This window comes from Furipterus horrens, unplaced genomic scaffold (genome assembly GCF_987537825.1).
Source record: "Furipterus horrens unplaced genomic scaffold, mFurHor1.1.pri manual_scaffold_8, whole genome shotgun sequence".
Taxonomy (NCBI): domain Eukaryota; kingdom Metazoa; phylum Chordata; class Mammalia; order Chiroptera; family Furipteridae; genus Furipterus; species Furipterus horrens.
The window spans coordinates 99,382,472-99,400,443 of record NW_028327178.1 but is presented as its reverse complement, the minus strand read 5'-3'; the positions used below and the strand labels follow the sequence as shown (position 1 = coordinate 99,400,443).

The following is a 17,972-nucleotide window of genomic DNA, read 5'->3' as shown; positions in this document are numbered from 1 at the left end:
CCTACTTAGGTGAACTGCCTAAAACTTTTTGCAGCATTTAGTGTACGTGCATTTCTCTTCGAGAGGGTCTATTATTTCTCACCGGATTCTTAAAGGGGTCTATGCCTGAAAAAAAAACAAACCCCAAAACCCGAGATTCGCCGTTAAGATTCCTCACTTAGAGGAAGAAACTGAGGCGGAGAGAGGGAAAAGCAGTTGCCTCAAGTCAAACAACAGGGGCATGAACGTGAAGGCTTTTCAAGTTCAATTCCGGTCACGGCCCTGGCCCTGGCTGATACCTCTTCGCTTCTCCGCAGGCCCTGGAAGAGCCCCCGGGAGGCCAGGCAGGGCTGGTGTCCGAGCCCTGGAGACGTTGCAGGCGTCCGAGGAGACGGTCCAAGCGCTCAGAAGAGTTCCGCAGTCACGAAAACTGCCCACCCGGGTCTCACCCCGAGGAATTCCGGTGCCTTTCTGACTCCAGGTGCAGCTCCAAAGCCAGTGAACCCCGCGAAATGGACGCAGCTTGACGACCGTGAAAAACAACGCCCGTTCACTCACCTGACGGAGAGGAGGAAGTGGACACTCCTCAAAAGCCGGCCCACAGCGAACCTACTGCGCAAAGGGGAGGGAGCGAAGAGAATAACAGGACATGACGTACACGCACGTGCTTCCAAGAGGGGTGAGGGCAGGGCGTTTGAGAGGCGCGGCCGCCGCTCCGCCCCTGCGCAGTCGCTGCTTGCCGCGCTGCCGAGTCACTGGGGTGGGAGGAGCATGAGCAGGCGCGGGGCGTGCGCGTGAGTGACGCAGGCGCAGTGCGCCTCCGGAGGCGCGGGCCGCCCCCTGCGAGAGTTTGCATCCGGGTCAGTAAGGCGCTGCGATCCGGGACAGACGAACTGAACCGACGGGACTGGATAACCGGATCGTTCCAGCTGCGAGGAGGTGAGAGTCCTGAGGCGAACGGGAGGGTCCGCCGCACTGTGTCTCGACCTCTTAGTCCGACCTGGCTGCGGGCGGCTCCCTTTGGGCCCGCCCGCCTCTCGTCGCGTCCTTCCCCGGCGCTGGGTGCCTGGGCCGGGCCGGGCCTGGGCCTCTCCGCCACCTCCTCGGCTGCTGCGGCCTGGCCTTGCCGGAGCTCCGTTCTCTCGCTCCTTCCCGCCCTCCAGCCCTCTCGCGGCTTCCGCTCTCTCCCGCCGGCGCGTAGCTTCCCCTTTTCGCCCTCCACGGCCGCCCTTTGCCCTTTCCCGCCCTTTCCCGCTCGTTCCTGAGCTCCAGTCTCGTTGGCTGCCTCTTTGGCTCCGCTCCCGCCTCCTCCTGCATCCCTGGCGCCTTCGTCCGACCCAAATCGCTCATTCTGGAGACCCCGGGCGCCTAGAGTTGGGGGATCCCGTGCAACTCTCCACTCTCCGAGCCACCTGGGTTTGGTTTTGACTTTTCCTCCTGATTCTGTTTAACTGCCACCAGTCAGGGTTCTGGGTGAAGAGAATCACATCGTCTGTTGGCGCTAGCAACGAGAGTGTAGGGGTTGAGCGGGTGTGTAGAGAGAGGTGTGAGTGTGTTTTGTGGCGGGGGCCGATTGTTTCAACCGAGGCCTGTTGGCGACTTCGGGAGTTGCGGGACAGGGTTTTCTTTCTCGGGCTCCCCGCTGCCTCGTGGGCTGGGAAAGTTTATCAATCTCTAACATTGATAACATGCTTACGCGCGGATCCTTTCTTGGTCTTTCTCAGGTCTTTCTAGAGTCCTGGAAATTTGGGCCTAAGCTTGAGGTTCAAAGAAATCTTGGTTAAAACTGCTGCTGGAGGAACTTAGGAGAATTTTGCTTGCCTGTTTTGAAAGGTTAGGGAAAATCCGAGGCATAAATTGCCCCGTGTGATTTGACTTTAAAACAACATAAAGTAACTTTAAATAGGCCTTTAGAAGTTTGATCTTTCGGGGTTTGTTCAGTTTCAAGAAGTCAGTGCTGTGAAAACGGCAAGAAAGTCTCCCACAAATTGAATGTTAATGAAGAGAGGCAAACCAATTACGTTTCCCGGTGTTCGTCGTAGAGCTCTCGATTGGGGTGAATGGGAAGCCAGGGATAAGGGGAGCTCAGTGAACCTTTTGTAGTTACAGACATGATCTGAGTTCGCCCTTAAGGTCCTGCCTGACACTCCTTGCTCGGGGTTCATGGATATGAGAAAAGGGGAATAATCAACGTGCTGGAAATCTGAGAACAGTTGAGAAGGAACTTGATTCCCCAGGTTTTCTTCTGTAGTTTTTAACTTTTAGTATGTCAACAAGAATGTTAACTAAGCTTGTGTTAATGTCCCTAGAGGTCACCTGCAGTGCTATTAAATTAGCACCATATAATTAAAAGTTCCTTTCCTGGCTATCAAGCTTGTTAGCACAGTCTTCGCACAGGAAGGAGAGTCCGGTTCTTATAGGAAGGGGTTCACAGCCCAGGTGTGTGTCAGGGTCCCCCTGACATCCCCAGCACCCAGCCTAGTGCTGAAGTTGGTGGTAAGGATTCTCTGTTTGGAAGGAAGGAATTTCTGCCTAGAGGATTGGGCAGTGTACATTTAGCTGTGATGTGCTGCTTTCCAGAGGGTTTGTGTGGGGTCTGCGGGGTTGGGGAGATTGGCTCAGATGCCACTTGTCTGAACATCTGATTGACTGGCTATTAAGTAAGGGAAACTGAGTCAGACTTGGTTCTAGTCTGCGAGCAGGAAGAATTTGTTTACGTCCTACAGTAGGACTCTTTTCAGATGCTGTGGGGCTTTAAAAATACCAGAGTGTGATCTTTGCTCATCCCTCTTCCTAGGTTATAGGACATTATTGGGTATGTGGGGAAGGACCCTTCTCTACATTCAGAAGAATTAGAAACCCGTGAAGTATGCAATGGGTCATTTTCCCTCAGGTTCATATACTGGTTAAATAAACCAGCAAAATATATGTGGAGAGTATATTTAATTTTTTTTTCTTGAGAAGTTGAGATGAAAGCTAGCTGAGTTCTTCTGAGACTTTTCAGTGTTCCATGTTTCAGTCCCCAGAGAAAGCTGCCTAAAATATCTTACTCAACAGAGAAATAAAGAAATAAAGGAAATGAGTAGTCTGATTCCCTTCTTTATTCTGCTACTGGTACTCCAGGGTTACATTATATCCAGCATATTATGACACCCTAACCTTTGGAATATTAGAGATCTCACAATAACATCAAACCCACCCCTAAGAAATGAGCAGATGGGGAAGCAGAAAGGGTCCAGGGGTCTACAGAGAGTCCCTAAGGGGGGTGGGGGGATGGGGTCGGGGGTGGGTAGCAGGTTAGAAATAAAGAAGAGGTGAAGTATATTTAAATTCTTGGCTTCAAAAATTCCCCATCTTTTTTTTTTGTTTGTTTTTTTGTTTTCATTTTTCTGATTCTCTTTGATGTCATAGATACTAATTTATTTTTTGTTCAGGATGTGAGTGAAATAATAATTGGGAAACTAGAGTCAAAGAATTTATTAACAAATTTCTCAGTTGTGTTTCTTGTTGCTTTTGTTGGTCCCCCTTCCCCTTTTCTTTGTTACAATATAATAATTAGGGTGGAAAGAATGCAGAATTTTGGTTTATCAAGCTAGATTAAGTGAAGATCAGTTATTATGGCTTTTAAAAAATTAAGTGAAGATCATTTAAAGGTTCATCCATAGAACAGTAATTTTTTTTTAAAAAAAAGATCTTATTTATTTATTTTTAGAGAGAGGGGAAGGGAGGGAGAAGGGAAGGGAGAGATACATCGATCGGTTGCCTTTCGCACTCCCCCACCCGGGGACCTGGCCTACAATCCAGGCCTGTCCCCTGACCGGGAATCAAACCTCCAGCCTTTCAGTTTGTGGGATGACGCCCAAATTCTCTTTATATGGCTAAGTTTGTTCTTTTTATCTTTTTGATTTGTAGGTATAGTTTATTTATTTTCTATCTTGTGTTATGAAATATTAAAAGTTATTAAAAAAACAAATGAAGTTATTAACCTTATAGGTAGAATGTGGAATAATCGGTAATTGAAACATGTTTGTAATTCTGTTTTGACAATGGTAACACTGATGTATGAATATTGATATTTGGATCGGGATTGCTTTAGAGAAATGTTATCATGTGTTATGAAGTTATACTTAACTAGAATTTTTAAGGTTAGACTAGATAAGTAGTAGCATTTTAAAGAATCAGAGTACTGTTGGATGAGCTTTTCCCTTTTTTTTTCTGATGCAAAGGTCATTTTGTCTGTAGGTTTCTAGACCTCTACAACTGGATTTTTCCCCTCTTTAAAGAAGTATACTTAAAGACAGATTTTAGGTGATCTTGTTTCCAAAACTGTGTAATAGGATATTGGCATCAAGTATTTGGGTAGTTTAAATTCTATCATAATATAAGGAATAAGACCTACAGTTTCCTAATCCTCTACATTGAGACTTCTTTTTAAAAATAGAAATTTGTTCCCTCACCACCATCAAATAGTAATATCAAGAATAAAGATTTTAAAAAAGGCATACTTTTAAACCCACCTGTTTTCACTGTGCTCATTTTCTTTTCTTTTTTTAGTGTTAGCGGTAACATCCATAGTAGCATAAAACCTTTCATAATGAAATCCGAAGCCAAGGATGGAGAGGAGGAGAGTCTACAAACTGCTTTCAAGAAATTAAGAGTGGATGCATCAGGGTAATTGAATCTATAATATGTTATTTGGGAATTATTCACTAGATTTAAGTAATCTTTTTCTCTGAAGAGCTCTTTCTCTACTAAAATGTCTCATTATTTGTAGAAGATATGTTAATAATGTGACATTCTACCAAAATCTGCACAGCATTGCATTACTTGTAAAAGAAACTGTTAAAAGTCATAGATTACATGTACACCAAGGTTTCTTGATTTGGTTTTCCTTAACTTTGAGGAATGCTTTCCCTCTCCCTTTTATCAGTATCCCATCAAGGATTTCCTCATACATCTTTAGTGAATCACAGTATTTTTCACTAAAAGCGAATTGCCTCAATAGAAATCTATGCAGACAAAGTCAATTTCATGGGCTCTATTGCTGAGGGTATCACTATGGAAACCTATTCATTAGGGTTGTGCCTCAGAGATCAATAATCTTGGACCCTTTGGCCAAATTAATTAGAGCACTTATAGACCAGCTGCTCTCTGAATGTTAATATTTCACCCTTTACAAAATGTTCTGTGCAAGATTCTTCTCATCTCCATTCTTTGCCCCAGGCCAGAAGAAATCTCAAATTCTTAATGGATATAAGAATATTTCTTTCCATGAATGGAAACCAAACACTGGAACCTTAGAGCAGACTACTCCACAACAAGTAACAAGAATAATCACTAAAATTTATTACTGTGTCCTGGACACTAGTTTAAGTGCTTTGTACGCATTGTTTAATCCTCAGTACTAACTTATTCCAGTTTACAGATGAACCACATATGAGTTAAGTTACTTGCTAAAGGTCACATTGGTAAGATTTGAACCCAATTTGTTTCCAGTACCTGTGCTCTTAACCATTCCTTTATATGGTACCTTGTAAACGAGGTACTGAAATGCATGCAGTACCTGCACATAGTAAAAATTAAATAGATGTTAGTTAAATAGATGTTAGGTGTTATAGCTGTCTGCTTATTAGTAACACTGTTTTGTCCTACCAAAGGAGAAGATTTATAATAGTAGACTGATTTATGTTAAATATACTAATTGTATAATAGCTTTTACAGGCATTCACATTTGCTTCCATGATACTTCAAATAAGTATGTTATCTTCTTCCAGTGGTTTTCCCAATATGGTGGTCATTTTGCTATTAAAACTGATCAGTACTTTATAAGCCATCTTGGGAAATGGAAACAAACAGAAACAGTTGAAGGTTGTGGTCATGGTGTATGCCTTTGTGATTTCTCATGTAGAAATTTTTTTTTTTTTTTAAGCAGGAAAATACCAGGAGTGCTGCATATACTCAGCTACATAGGACAATTTCTTAATATATACATTTATATTATATAAATAACTCTTGATATACAGACTCTTCCGGGTATTTTAAGAAGTTGGAACATAAAATTAAGTTGTTTTAGTGCCCTTAAAAATTACTTGGAACATTTAAAGTTTCAAAATACATATACAATATATGGCCAAATATTATATATTTATAGCATGTGATCTGCTTTGAGTACAATTATAGGAAGAGAAGGAACAGTGGAGAGCATTTGAGAAAACCAAACAAACAGAGTATAGGGGGTTAGTCATTACCATGACTAAGCAGAGTAAGAATTGTCTAGTGTATCATGCATACACTTCCAGTTGTTTTATATTGTTGCTGACTTACAAGTGGGACATCTGCGGTACTGACTCATAAACTAACCAGGCCTTGCCAAGAATTCAGCATGATCCTGCTCAACAGGTTGTGATTTATAATGGTATTTGTCTTATCAAGACAAATCTCAGTATATATGAAACAACATAATCCTTTTTATCTGACTGTAAAAAAATACATGCTTATTATAGAAAAACTAACAAAAATAAAAAGTAAACATCACATTTCACCATAGTCACTGTTAATATCTAGACCATCTGTATATACGTTTTTTTTTACACAGTTCAGATCATAATATATGTATAGGTACTTATCCATGTTGTTTCTTCTTAATATCAAGCATTCTCTCATGTTATGAAAAGTTCTTTATACGCTTAATTTTTAATGAAGTTCTAACATTCCTTTTATATAATACAGTCTTTCCTGTTATTGCACATGTAAGGTATTCCCAGTTACTTTTCATTTTAAATGCTATTTCAGTGAACTTCTTTTTTTTCCAGGGAGGGGGGAAGGGAGGGAGAGAGGGAGAGAAGCAGATGTGCTGTCCTTCGCCTCTTGCCTTATCTGGGGGCCTGGCACTGGGCATCAAACCGGCCACCTTTCGGTGCACAGGCTGACACTCAGTCCACTGGGCCACACCAGCCGGGGCTCAGTGAGCATCTTTTTGTTTTACTTTCGTGGATTGTCTGTTTCTAAAGGGTTTTTATCAGTACCACAGCGTGTGTGGTGGGAGCCCTGCGTGCGTGTGTGTGTGTGTGTATTGAAAAGGTCTGCAAGGATTTACACTCAAATGTTATAGATGACTTTTCTCTTTTAATTTCTTTTGTCTTTACTAGGAACACATATTGTGTAATTTCAAACTGCTAAGATTTAGCTCTGAGCAATATTTCAAGTTTATTAGTTGTAAAAATTAGAATATTTTTCTAAAAGTTGTATAATATTTGAAAATATATTCACTTTTGAGTTAGATTGAGTCTCTTAAAGTTTTCGCTCTTTAACTTAGTTTCTGTCTCTGGTTTGCCCACATAAAATAAGTGGTCGGTATCGTTAGCATTCTCGCTGGACATAAGGCCTGATCTGCCCCAGATAAACAGCCTAAAAGTCTTATTTATATCGTGCTAGTGGTCATACTTAAAAATCATTCTTTGGCTTGTGATTTTGCAACAGTGGGCTTATTAAGGATTCTCTAAATTTGGTTTTGAAGAAAAATGTGCACTAAAAGCTGAACAGTTTTTGAGAAATTCAAACTAGAAAGAAAATAGTATTGTTTGGGTTGGGAGCAGTAAGTTCTCCTTCCACAGTTTCTTTAGCAATAAACTCTGTTCTTGTCTTCAGGTCCATAGCATCTCTGTCTGTGGGAGAAGGCCCAAACATCAGAGCATCAGTTAGAGCAGCAGCAGACGATACCAAACCGAAAACCACGTGTGCATCTAAAGACAGTTGGCATGGGTAAGAGCTGCTTATTGCAGATGATTTTTATCCCAGTACCTTGAAATACTGGACTTTCTTTCCTACGTATCCAGAAATGGGTATGTTATACAGAACCTAAGACCCAGTGCTTAGAGAAGACCCGTTCTTCCGAGTTACGAATTTGCTGAGATTTGCTGTATGGCCTGGTTTATTTATTTCTATAATGTTCTGTGTTTGAGAAGAATGGGTCTTCTCTGATCATTCTTGGGTTCCATATACGTCCATTCAGTTAAGCTTTTAAATGTGTTACTTGAATGTTTTTTGAAATAATTTTTTGTCAGCTTGATCTATCAATAATTGAGAGAGGTATATTGAAATGTCCTCCATGGGAGTGCATTTGTCTGTTTTCCCCTTAAGCTCTATATTTTTGCTTTATATATATTGAGGCTATTTTGTAAGATTATACAGGCCACATTCGTGCCTGTTTATTATGGTTTCTTCATGGAATTGAGACTTATCATATTGTGACAGTGTTAATTCCTTATAATGGCTTTTGTTTGGAATTAATATAGTAATCCAGTTGTCTTTTAGTTAGTATTTGCCTAGTGTTGTCTTTTTCTATTATTTTCAACCATTCTGTGTTTTAAAATTTTAGATGTGTCTCAAATGCATATAGCTTATTTTGCTTTGTTTTATTCAATCTAATAATATTTTTTAACTACTTGGTTGAATTAATTTATATATATTTTGTTATTTTGGACTTAGTCCTGCCATTTTACTTTATGCTATTTGTCATACTTCTTTTTTTCCTCTTCTCTCCTCACCTTTAAAAAATTTGAAATGGGTGTGTTTTTCCTCTACCATTTTTCTTTCTATTGGTTTGGAGATTGTATACTTTGTTTCTATTCTTTTAGTAGTTACCCTTGAAATTTTACCATGCATGCTTAACAAAAGCAAAAGTTAATATATATTTTCAAAAGGTTTTATTTATTTATTTTTAGAGAGGGGGGAAGGAAGGGAGAAAGAGAAGGAGAGAAACGATGTAGGAGAGAAAAATCATCAGTTGCCTCTTGCACACCCCCAACCAGGAGCCTGGCCTGCAACCCAGGCATGTGCCCTGACTGGGAATCAAACCAGCGATCTTTTAGTTCAGTTTGGTGTTCAATCCACTGAGCCATACCAGCCAGGCCCCAAAGTTGATATCTTAACCCTCCTTCTCAAAATTCTTTTATTCTGACCTCATGACTTCCAATATAGTTTTGCCCAGTATTTTAGTTCTGTCACTTTTTAATGTCACACATTAAATTGTATTTAACTTTATTTAAATAGATGTGTTTGTTTAGATTTCTCTCATCTATACTTTCTTTGCTCTCACCATTCATGCATCTTAGACTTTCCACAGCATAACCTTTTTTCTTCCTAAAGTACTTTCTTCAGAGGTACCTTTAGTAAAGGTCTTATTAGCAAATGGGGTCTCTGTGTTATAGAACCTCCACAAAGAGTAAACTTAATGGTGCCCTGGAGTTGTATAACATCATGTTCTTGGTAAATATATTTTGCTTTGATTTATATGAAAATACTTTATTTCATCCTTGTTCTTGAAAGATAGACCTGGTTTGATACACTTGAAATCATAGTTCTAGGTTGATAGTTATTTTCTCTTCACACTTGAGGGTATTATTCATTGTCTTCTGGCTTCCATGTTCACATTGAAAAGCCTTCTTTCAATCTAATTCTTCTTTTGGAAATACTCTGTTTAGTCTCAGGCCACTCTTAAGAAGTTCCTTTTGGGTTTGATATTGTATAGTTTTGCTGTAGTGTGTCTAGATGTGCATTTCTTCTTTTTTTGTCCTGTTTCCGTGAGCTTCCTATATCTATAGATTCTCTTTCATCAATTTAAAATATTTCTCAGCTATTATCTCTTTTAAAAAACCACTCTCTCCTTCTCTGAAGTCTTTTTTTCAGAGACTCCATACTTCTTAGTCTTGCATATCACATACCCGTTACTTTTTCCCAATTCTCCAAGTTTCTGTGCTGCCTTCCGGGTCAGGAGTCAGCAAACTTGTTGGGTAAGGGACTAAATAGTAAATATTTTAGGCTTTGGAGGGCAAGAGGTGAGATCTGAGGATATTAGATGTGTGTTATCCTGGCTGGTGGACACACTTCGTGTTCAGCTGCTGAGAAAGTCTCAGGATGAAATGACTAGACTCATGGGATGGGTGGGTAGGGGCAGTGCCAGGATCACTTTTACTCTCTGCCCTCGTGGTACCCAGATTGTACATGTCCTCATCCAGAGAGAGCCTGGCACAGCGCGGATTCTCAGACTGAGATTCTGCCTCTCGGTGCCCAGTGATTGCTGACCGAGAACTCCAACATGTACGTAATAGCCAGCATGGGCCCTGAGCAGAGGTGTGGGATGTCTGCTGGCCAGGAAGGCAGGTGCAGGGAGTCGGGGTGGGGAATGGTGAAGGGGACACCTCAGCCTGGTCTCTGGCTCACGTGCTAGCCCTAAGGAGCAGTGTGGGCTATACAGAAACGGGGCCAGATTTGGCCCACAGGCTGCAATTTGCTGACCCCTGTTATAAATAATTCATATTTATCTTCCAGTTTGGTGTTTCATTCCTTAACTATATATATTCTGCTGTTTAGCTTATCCATTTAGTTTAATTACAAGTACAAAGTTTTTTTACTTCCAAAGTTCTGTTTGGTTCTGTTTTCAAGTTTGCTTGGCAGTTTTCATTCTCTTTTTCGCTTTGTTCAATTCCTTTATTTAAATGTTTTCTAAAAAGTTACATAGTGTATCTGATATTTTCCAATATCTGAAAACTTCAAGGAGTAAATCTGTCAGCTGTTAACAGTGATAGATATGAATCCTAAATCTACTGCTCTGTTTAGTAATCATGGAATAGTGACCATTTGTAGCATTAGACATACATGGTACAGAAGCTGCTGAATTCAGGGCATAGAAACATTTGGTTTTTACAGCATCAGTTTCAGTTGTCTGCAGGATGCTTCCCCAGACCTCCGGGTCACAGGTTCCCAGGACAAGTGTTCCCAAGGCAGGTGTTCTGCACTAAATGTTTGGCCCAAGGAATGCGTTAAAAACTACCCTTTACCTCTCTTGTGTCCATAGCTTGCTAATAGGAAATGTTGAAGTTTTTGAGACACAGTGACACAGGCAGCTTGAAATGGGGGAAGGCACAGCTCTTTGGGGGAAACTAATGACCTTAGACTTAAAAACCTGAGGGGAGGCAGATTTGCAACTGTCATAAAGAATTTGTTTAGGAGAGCTCTGTATTCCAACATCTTCCTGTACGTTTTTTTCCTCTTAGTTCTACAAGGAAGTCTTCACGAGGAGCAATGAGAACCCAGCGTCGTCGACGTTCTAAGTCTCCCGTCCTTCATCCCCCAAAGTTTATACATTGCAGTACAATAGCTGCTTCTTCCAGCAGCCAGCTCAAGCACAAAAGCCAGACCGACTCCCCTGATGGCAGCAGTGGCCTGGGACTTTCAACCCCTAAAGACTTCAATGCAGGAGAATGCTCTACTCTCGATACTAATCACACAGGGGCAGTTGTTGAGCCTTTGAGAACTTCGTTTCCAAGGCGGCCGTCAGAGAGTAACAAGGAAGACTCCTCTGATGCTACTCAAGTCACCCAAGCAAGTCTCAAGGCCAGTGATCTTTCTGACTTTCAGTCGGTTTCCAGGCTGAACCAGGGCCAGCCATGTGCATGCCTAGGCAAGGAGTGCCAGTGTCAGAGGTGGCATGATATGGAGGTGTATTCCTTTTCAGGCCTACAGAACGTCCCTCCCTTGGCCCCAGAACGAAGATCCACGCTTGAGGACTACTCTCAGTCGCTTCACACCAGAACTCTGTCTGGCTCTCCCCGCTCCTGTTCTGAGCAAGCTCGCGTCTATGTAGATGATGTGACCATTGAGGACTTGTCAGGCTACCTGGAATATTACTTGTATATTCCCAAGAAAATGTCCCACATGGCAGAAATGATGTACACCTGATAGCAAGAAGCCAACTAATATGCTTTAAACCAATGAAGCGTTGTCAGATTTAGTTAACGGTAGACCTGGCAGCCACTTTGTGTGAGAAGACTTCTCCTTCTGCTCACTGTGCTTGCAATAAAAACTTTACTTGGCATCTCAGTTAATCTTCGTTCTTTAAACTTACTCTCTGAGTTCTTACATACCTACCAAGGCAAGCTGATCAAAGAAATAGCCCTTTCACTTAGAAATGTTCCTGGGGGCGAAGAAACCAGGATTACTTGACTGGTAGCAGTGGGCACACGGTAAAAGCCTTTGTAAAACAGTGCGCTTTCCAAATCTGTTTAAGGTTTGGTGCCCAAGGAGAATATTAGAATTTCTATGACTGATTTAAACCACCTCTGATTTAATGCAAAGTTTATTGTCTTTAAAAGTTTCTTAATGTTATTGTTAAGCCAGTGATTTAAGGTTTAGATTTACTATGAATAAACTAGCTGGCCTGCCCTTTATTGTTTGAGAGAATCATTAACCATTACTAACTCCTGCTGGTGCTGTTCATCCTGAGCCATGTCACATGAAATTTCTCATGTAAGAAGCAGCTTGCAGTGGGCTACTTCCATTGGAGGAAGGGGTGTGTGATATATGACTAAGTATGCATCTGGGATTTTAATATGTATGGTATGTTCAGTCACTTGTAATGTAGATCTCATACCTCAGCTTCAAATGTTCTGGATGGATATTATCTCTGGTTAATCATCCCAGAATGCCCTCCAAAGCTTAGTAAAGAAATCTCCTCAAATTTCAGCTGGAGAATGAATCCCTATCTTTTTCAAGTGGCTCCAAAGTGTATTTTATATATGCCACATAACTTGTATTTTATCTCAGACCATCCTAACATACCCATGAGTTTAGTGAAAATTTGTCCAGCCATTTTTTTTTAGCCTCATCTGAGGACTTTTTTTCACGGCTTTTAGAGAAAGAATGAGTAAGAGGGGCATTGATTGGTTGTCTCCTGTACATGCTTGAACTGGTGATCATACATTCCCAGACCAGGACTCAAACCCGTAACTTATGCACATGCCCTGACCGGGAATCGAACCTGCAACCAACCTTTCAGTTACAGGACAACACTCCAGCTAACTGAGCAATCCTAATAGGGCCGTCCAGCCATTTTAGCACCATGTTGACAGAAGGTTTGTTTTATTTAGATTACAAAATAAGTTTTACTCTCCTAAAATATACCATCGTTTGTGGGGTTGATTCATGACAGCGGAGTGTGAGCTTTACAAATAGATGATTTGTACTTGGGAGAGGTGGGAAGGATGTTAACTAGAAAAGCCCTGAACTTAAGTAGTGAGAGACCCCTGCTAGTTACTAGATTAGTGTGGATTTAGTACCATCTGAAGCTGTGGTTCAAGCAGGGGAGCAAAATACAGCACTAGGAACTGCGAGAGGTTTCGTAATGCTAATATGGTACTGTTTCATATAGCTATGACAGCAGTTCCGAAACTTTCTGGTCTCAAGACTATGCTTCCAAACTGAGGATCCCAAAGAGCTTTTGCTTATGTGGGTTATATTTATCACTTCCCATATTACAAATTAAAACTTAAGACATTTTAAAATATGCACACGATACTCCATGAATCCATTTATGTTAATATATAGATAACATTTTAAATCAAGGGGAAAAACTTTTCCAAAACAGAATATTTAGTGAGGAGAATGGCGCTGTTCTACATTTGTATAAATCTCTTTAGTTCTACATTTGTATAAATATCTTTAATGTTTGGCTTAATTAAAGAGCTAGATTCTCATGTCTGCTTCTGCATTTAGCATCTTAGGACCTTGCTTGTCATGTGACCTCTGGAAAAAGAACACTTCTTAGACACTGTGCTTGGAAAAGGTAAATAATAGGTTAATAGCATGAAAGTAGCTTTGACCTTGCAGGTCCTCTGAAAGAGTGGGTTCCCAGACCACACTTTGAGAAACCCCTAATCTAGGCTATTAGAGCTGCTTGTAAAGGTACCCAGCACTCACCCTCCCCTCCACAACTCCTGTCATGCTTCACCTTTTTTACTGGAGAGTAGTGGAAAAAATGGACTTAACCTGTTACTCAGATTCAGATGGTTCCTAAGTCTCTAAGACCTTTTGATTTGCTTTTCCAATCAGCTGTCTGGTGATTTACTTAGTTCTGTACATTAACAGAGAGTCATGAGAGAATGAAAAATGATGCTCATTCCTTTCCTACAAAGGTGTTATGAGGAGGGAGTGTCCCAATTGAAAAAGACAAAGTTCCAATGGCCAAGTAATGTGTTGAAGAAATCCAAGCTGGGATGAAAGTTTAGGCATTCCACATTTGCAATGAGTGGTGAGTAATTACATCTCAGTATCTTCCTCAAAGCATGAACCTTACAGCTAAAAATTAGTCTTCAGCCCAGCTGGGCCAACTTGAACAAGCATCCTTCATTGGGACATCTGACCTTTCATGAGTATGACTTACTGAACTCCTCTTTCTCTGACGCATCTTGGAGAGTGGATTCAGATGGTGGCTTGAGGGGTTTTTGCTCATGTTTTGAAGAGTAGCATCCTGACATGTGCCTTTATTTAATAATTATTCATTGAATATTTGTTCATTTATTCAACATATTTATCAAGTGCCTACTACACACTAGAAACAGTACTCGCGCTGGGAATAGTACAGTAAGGGGAACAGCATCCTTGTCTTCAGAGAAAGTGCCACGGAGAGAGGATTGGGGGGTAGTAAGAGCCGCGCAGGGGGAGGAGCTGCTATTTGGGGTGATCAGAGAAGCCTCTGTGATAAGAGGACATTTGAGCTGAGACCTGAAGAAAGTGAGGAAGCGAGCCATGTAGGTATTTGGGAAAGAGCATTCATGGCAGAAGGAACAGCAAGGATACCTGTGGCCTGAAGCAGGCAAGGTCAAAGAAGCATAGGGCAGGGACAGATCATGGAGGACCTTGCAGGTCATTTTAAAAAGGCTTTGACTCGTAAGGAGGTAGGGAACCATTGGTGGTGATGGGGGTGGGGGCTGTTAGAGGAGAAAAGACATGATATCAAACTTGACCTTTTAAAAGAGCACTGGCTGCTGTGTGTGAACTAAGGGGCACAGGGGAGGGGGAAGCAAGGAGGGCCATCAGGAGGCTCTTGCAGTAAATCAGGCCATAGTTTCCAGTGGCCTTGGACACTTGGCAGTATAGCAGAGAAGATGTGTTCTGAAATTATTTTGAAGGCAGAGCTGAAGGAATTTGCTGATAGACATACTGTGTGAGAGAGAAAGATAGGAATTAAGGATGACCCCAGTGGTTTTAATAAGCTGGGAGTTGGCTGGAGGAGCAGATCTGGGAGGGGAAACAGGGAATTTGGTTTTGATCTCAAGTCTGAGATGCTTAGGGCACGTAGAGATGCTGAGTTGGTGGCTGGACGTACAGGCTGGAGATAACATCTTTAGGAGTCATCAGTATATGGATGTTATTTAAACTGTGAGACTGAAGGAGATCACCTGGGAAGCAAACATAGATGAAGAATTGGCCTGAGGACCAAGCTATAGGACATTCTCAAGGTACTGAGGGCAGGAGAATGAAGAGGAACCAGCAAAAGACTTAGTAGGAGCAGCAGGAGGAGAACTAAGAGCGGAGTTACAGTCACATGAAAAAGCATTTCAAGAGGGGTATTGTCCGCGGCCAAATACCACAGAGCAGGAGAGATGAGGGGCACCCGCTACGTGCAGGCAGTGGGTCTACAATGATGAGTGCTGGGCACAGAGCAGGTGTTCATTCGTTGTTTTGGAATGAAGATCACCCTTGCTTAAAACAACTCCTAGTCTGGGGGAGGAGCCAGCGCGGAGGAAGCCACCCCCAGGAATCTTGTCTGGGGAGCTAAGGTTTCTTCAGCTGAGTGTTCAGCGCTGAGGAGAACTCAGGTGTATTTCTCTGTGCAGTTCTCTCTCTTCTGGATTTTCAATTTCCCTCCCTCCAGGCTCCCTAGGAAGCAGTCACGCTTGAGAAGTTGAGAAGGAAACATAGGACGCAAGTGCCTGCTCCACCTGACCAAAGAACCATGGAGCAAGAAAAGACCTGGTTAAAAGAGGAACGGGATAGATACTTTCAAACACAGTTTAAAATTAACTCCAAGATTAGTCAATTCCACTTCGTGGAAAGAACTTGGTTTTCCTAAGGAAAATCTGTTGTAATGCACATAAGGCCACAAGAGGTCTCCCTTTTCCTGAAACGCACTCGTTTAAAGGGCGGGACCGGAAAGTGATGACTGGTCAAGAAGTTCAACACTGGTGAAGGGAAGGCCAGAGCAAATTGGACAAAGAATTTTAAGACATCAAAGTGTCCCTTTAAGAATAACATAGTTTATCAGTTTATAAACAAAACAACCACAGAGTAATGTTGAGTAAACACATTGGGAAGAGTAAGGAGTATTTCAATGTCAAAGAACTTAATATTTAGAGAGATCTCTTCCCTCTTTGGGGACCATTTTATTAAGCATGATAGTTTGAAAAGTAACTTATCATGTGAGGATAGTATTAATAATTGCTAGCATGAGGTGTTTAGTGTTCTAAATCTTTTTGTTTTTTACAGTATTAACTGATGTAATCTTCACTTAGCCATATAAGGTAGATACTGTTATCCTTAATACAAGTAGCCAGCTGCCTCCCCCCGCAAAAGAAAGAAAGAAACATGAAATTAACCAAATAGTGTATCTAAGTGATGGCTAAGCCTCCCTGCCAGGGGACAGAGCTTTGGATATGAATCCCTGTTTTCTTTACTTGCTGCAAGTAAATAAAACTACCTTGAGACAACCACGTCTCATTTTTGAAGAGAGCACCCCAAGTAGAAAACCCATTGAGTTGGGTAACATACACAGCCTTTGGTGAGTAAGGAGATTCATGAATGTGTAAATGTTATTCAACAACAGTTTCTTTTTCTTTTTTTAAATTTATTTTTTATTTATTTTTTAAGTATATTTTATTGATTATATTGTTACAATAGTTCCAATTTTTTCCCCTTTGCTCCCCTCAACAACAGTCTCTTAATTTGACAACAAATAATGGTTCTTGACCAGGATTGAGAATCAGATTTGGCGGCTTTTAAAAAGAGTGCAACTGCCCCAGGCCTTACCCAACAATCTAATTCAGTAGGTTGGAGGAGGGGTGGTGGGGCTGGAATCTGTGTTTTTAAATTCTACTGGTAATTCTTATGTGTATAGGCCCTTGGTAGGAAACCACTGTAGGGAGCTGTATGGATGAACAGTGACAAGATTTACGCAGTTCTCTAGGACACAGCAGGCACCCAGCCTTAGAACAGGATTACGGTGATTTGCTTGGCATTTAACTAACAAAGGATGTTGAACTTGGGCAACTCAAACCCCTCAAGCTTCCAGCTGGAGATGCCCTTTCCCCTCCCCTTGAGGGCAGATCTAGAAAGAAACGTGATTCTCCAAAGACTTAGGTGAGAAATGGCAAAAGCAGAACTCTCTGGGGACAGCATTGAGGTGATCTTAGCAGTGAAGTGTGCAAGCGGGCTGTCAATCAACCTGGCTGGGTGGCGAGACAAAGTCCAGATGATACAGTCATTATCTACTGCGATTTGTTGCCTGTAAGTTTGGCAACAGCCAGAGAGAGCACCCAGGCTGGGTGTTTCTATTTGGAGGTGAAACAGGGACACAGAAGGGCCCTTTAAGGCAGGGGGCTGTGCATGATGAAGGTTCCAAGTCTTAGGAACTAGGAATCAGCTGTGAGGAAGGGAGAGAACATTTTGGATCCACTTCTGAAGCGAACAAAACTTTGGTGATTTTAAGTGGCCTAAGTCATCATGAGATTTGGGTATGAGTTTGAAGTCAGATACTAGTCTTCTCTGTTCTCAAGGGCCTCTTAGGCTTGCTTTTTCAGTGGTTTCTATCCTCCCCCATTACACACACACACACACAGCGCTTCCTGTGGTTTCTATCCTCTCCCATTACACACACACCCCCATCACACACACACACACACACACACACACACACACAGCGCTTCCTGTGGTTTCTATCCTCTCCCATTACACACACACCCATTACACACACACACACACACACACACAGTGCTTCCTGTTCTTGGTGGTTCCTACCTTCCTCCAAATTACTCCATGCTCCTGTGAACCCTGGGCTCAGTTGGGATTTCCAGTCATTAGCCCTGGCCACAGCTTCATGTCCTGGAGATTTATGTGTCCCTTTCACTGGAGTTTGGTGGGAACCTGAGTGCTGGAAATGC

The 17,972-nt window shown here is 41.8% G+C and overlaps 1 protein-coding gene across 1 annotated transcript; it reads left to right on the top strand.

The window, feature by feature from the left end:
* Positions 1-797: 797 nt before the first annotated feature.
* On the top strand, positions 798-11,859 carry OSER1 (oxidative stress responsive serine rich 1). The gene is made up of 4 exons (XM_090285290.1): positions 798-918; positions 4,534-4,650; positions 7,627-7,740; positions 11,034-11,859. Exons 2-4 carry the CDS (start codon positions 4,574-4,576, stop codon positions 11,716-11,718), a joined length of 876 nt encoding a protein of 291 aa, XP_090141416.1. The 5' UTR covers positions 798-918; positions 4,534-4,573; the 3' UTR covers positions 11,719-11,859.
* Positions 11,860-17,972: the final 6,113 nt, after the last annotated feature.

What these genes read in the sequence shown, in the direction of transcription:
- OSER1 (XM_090285290.1), top strand. Translation starts at nt 4,574, where the DNA reads ATGAAATCCGAAGCCAAGGATGGAGAGGAGGAGAGTCTACAAACTGCT. An exon ending in TTAAGAGTGGATGCATCAGG is followed by an intron (nt 4,651 to 7,626) that starts GTAATTGAATCT and finishes TCTTGTCTTCAG; the next exon opens with GTCCATAGCATCTCTGTCTG. An exon ending in TCTAAAGACAGTTGGCATGG is followed by an intron (nt 7,741 to 11,033) that starts GTAAGAGCTGCT and finishes TTTTCCTCTTAG; the next exon opens with TTCTACAAGGAAGTCTTCAC.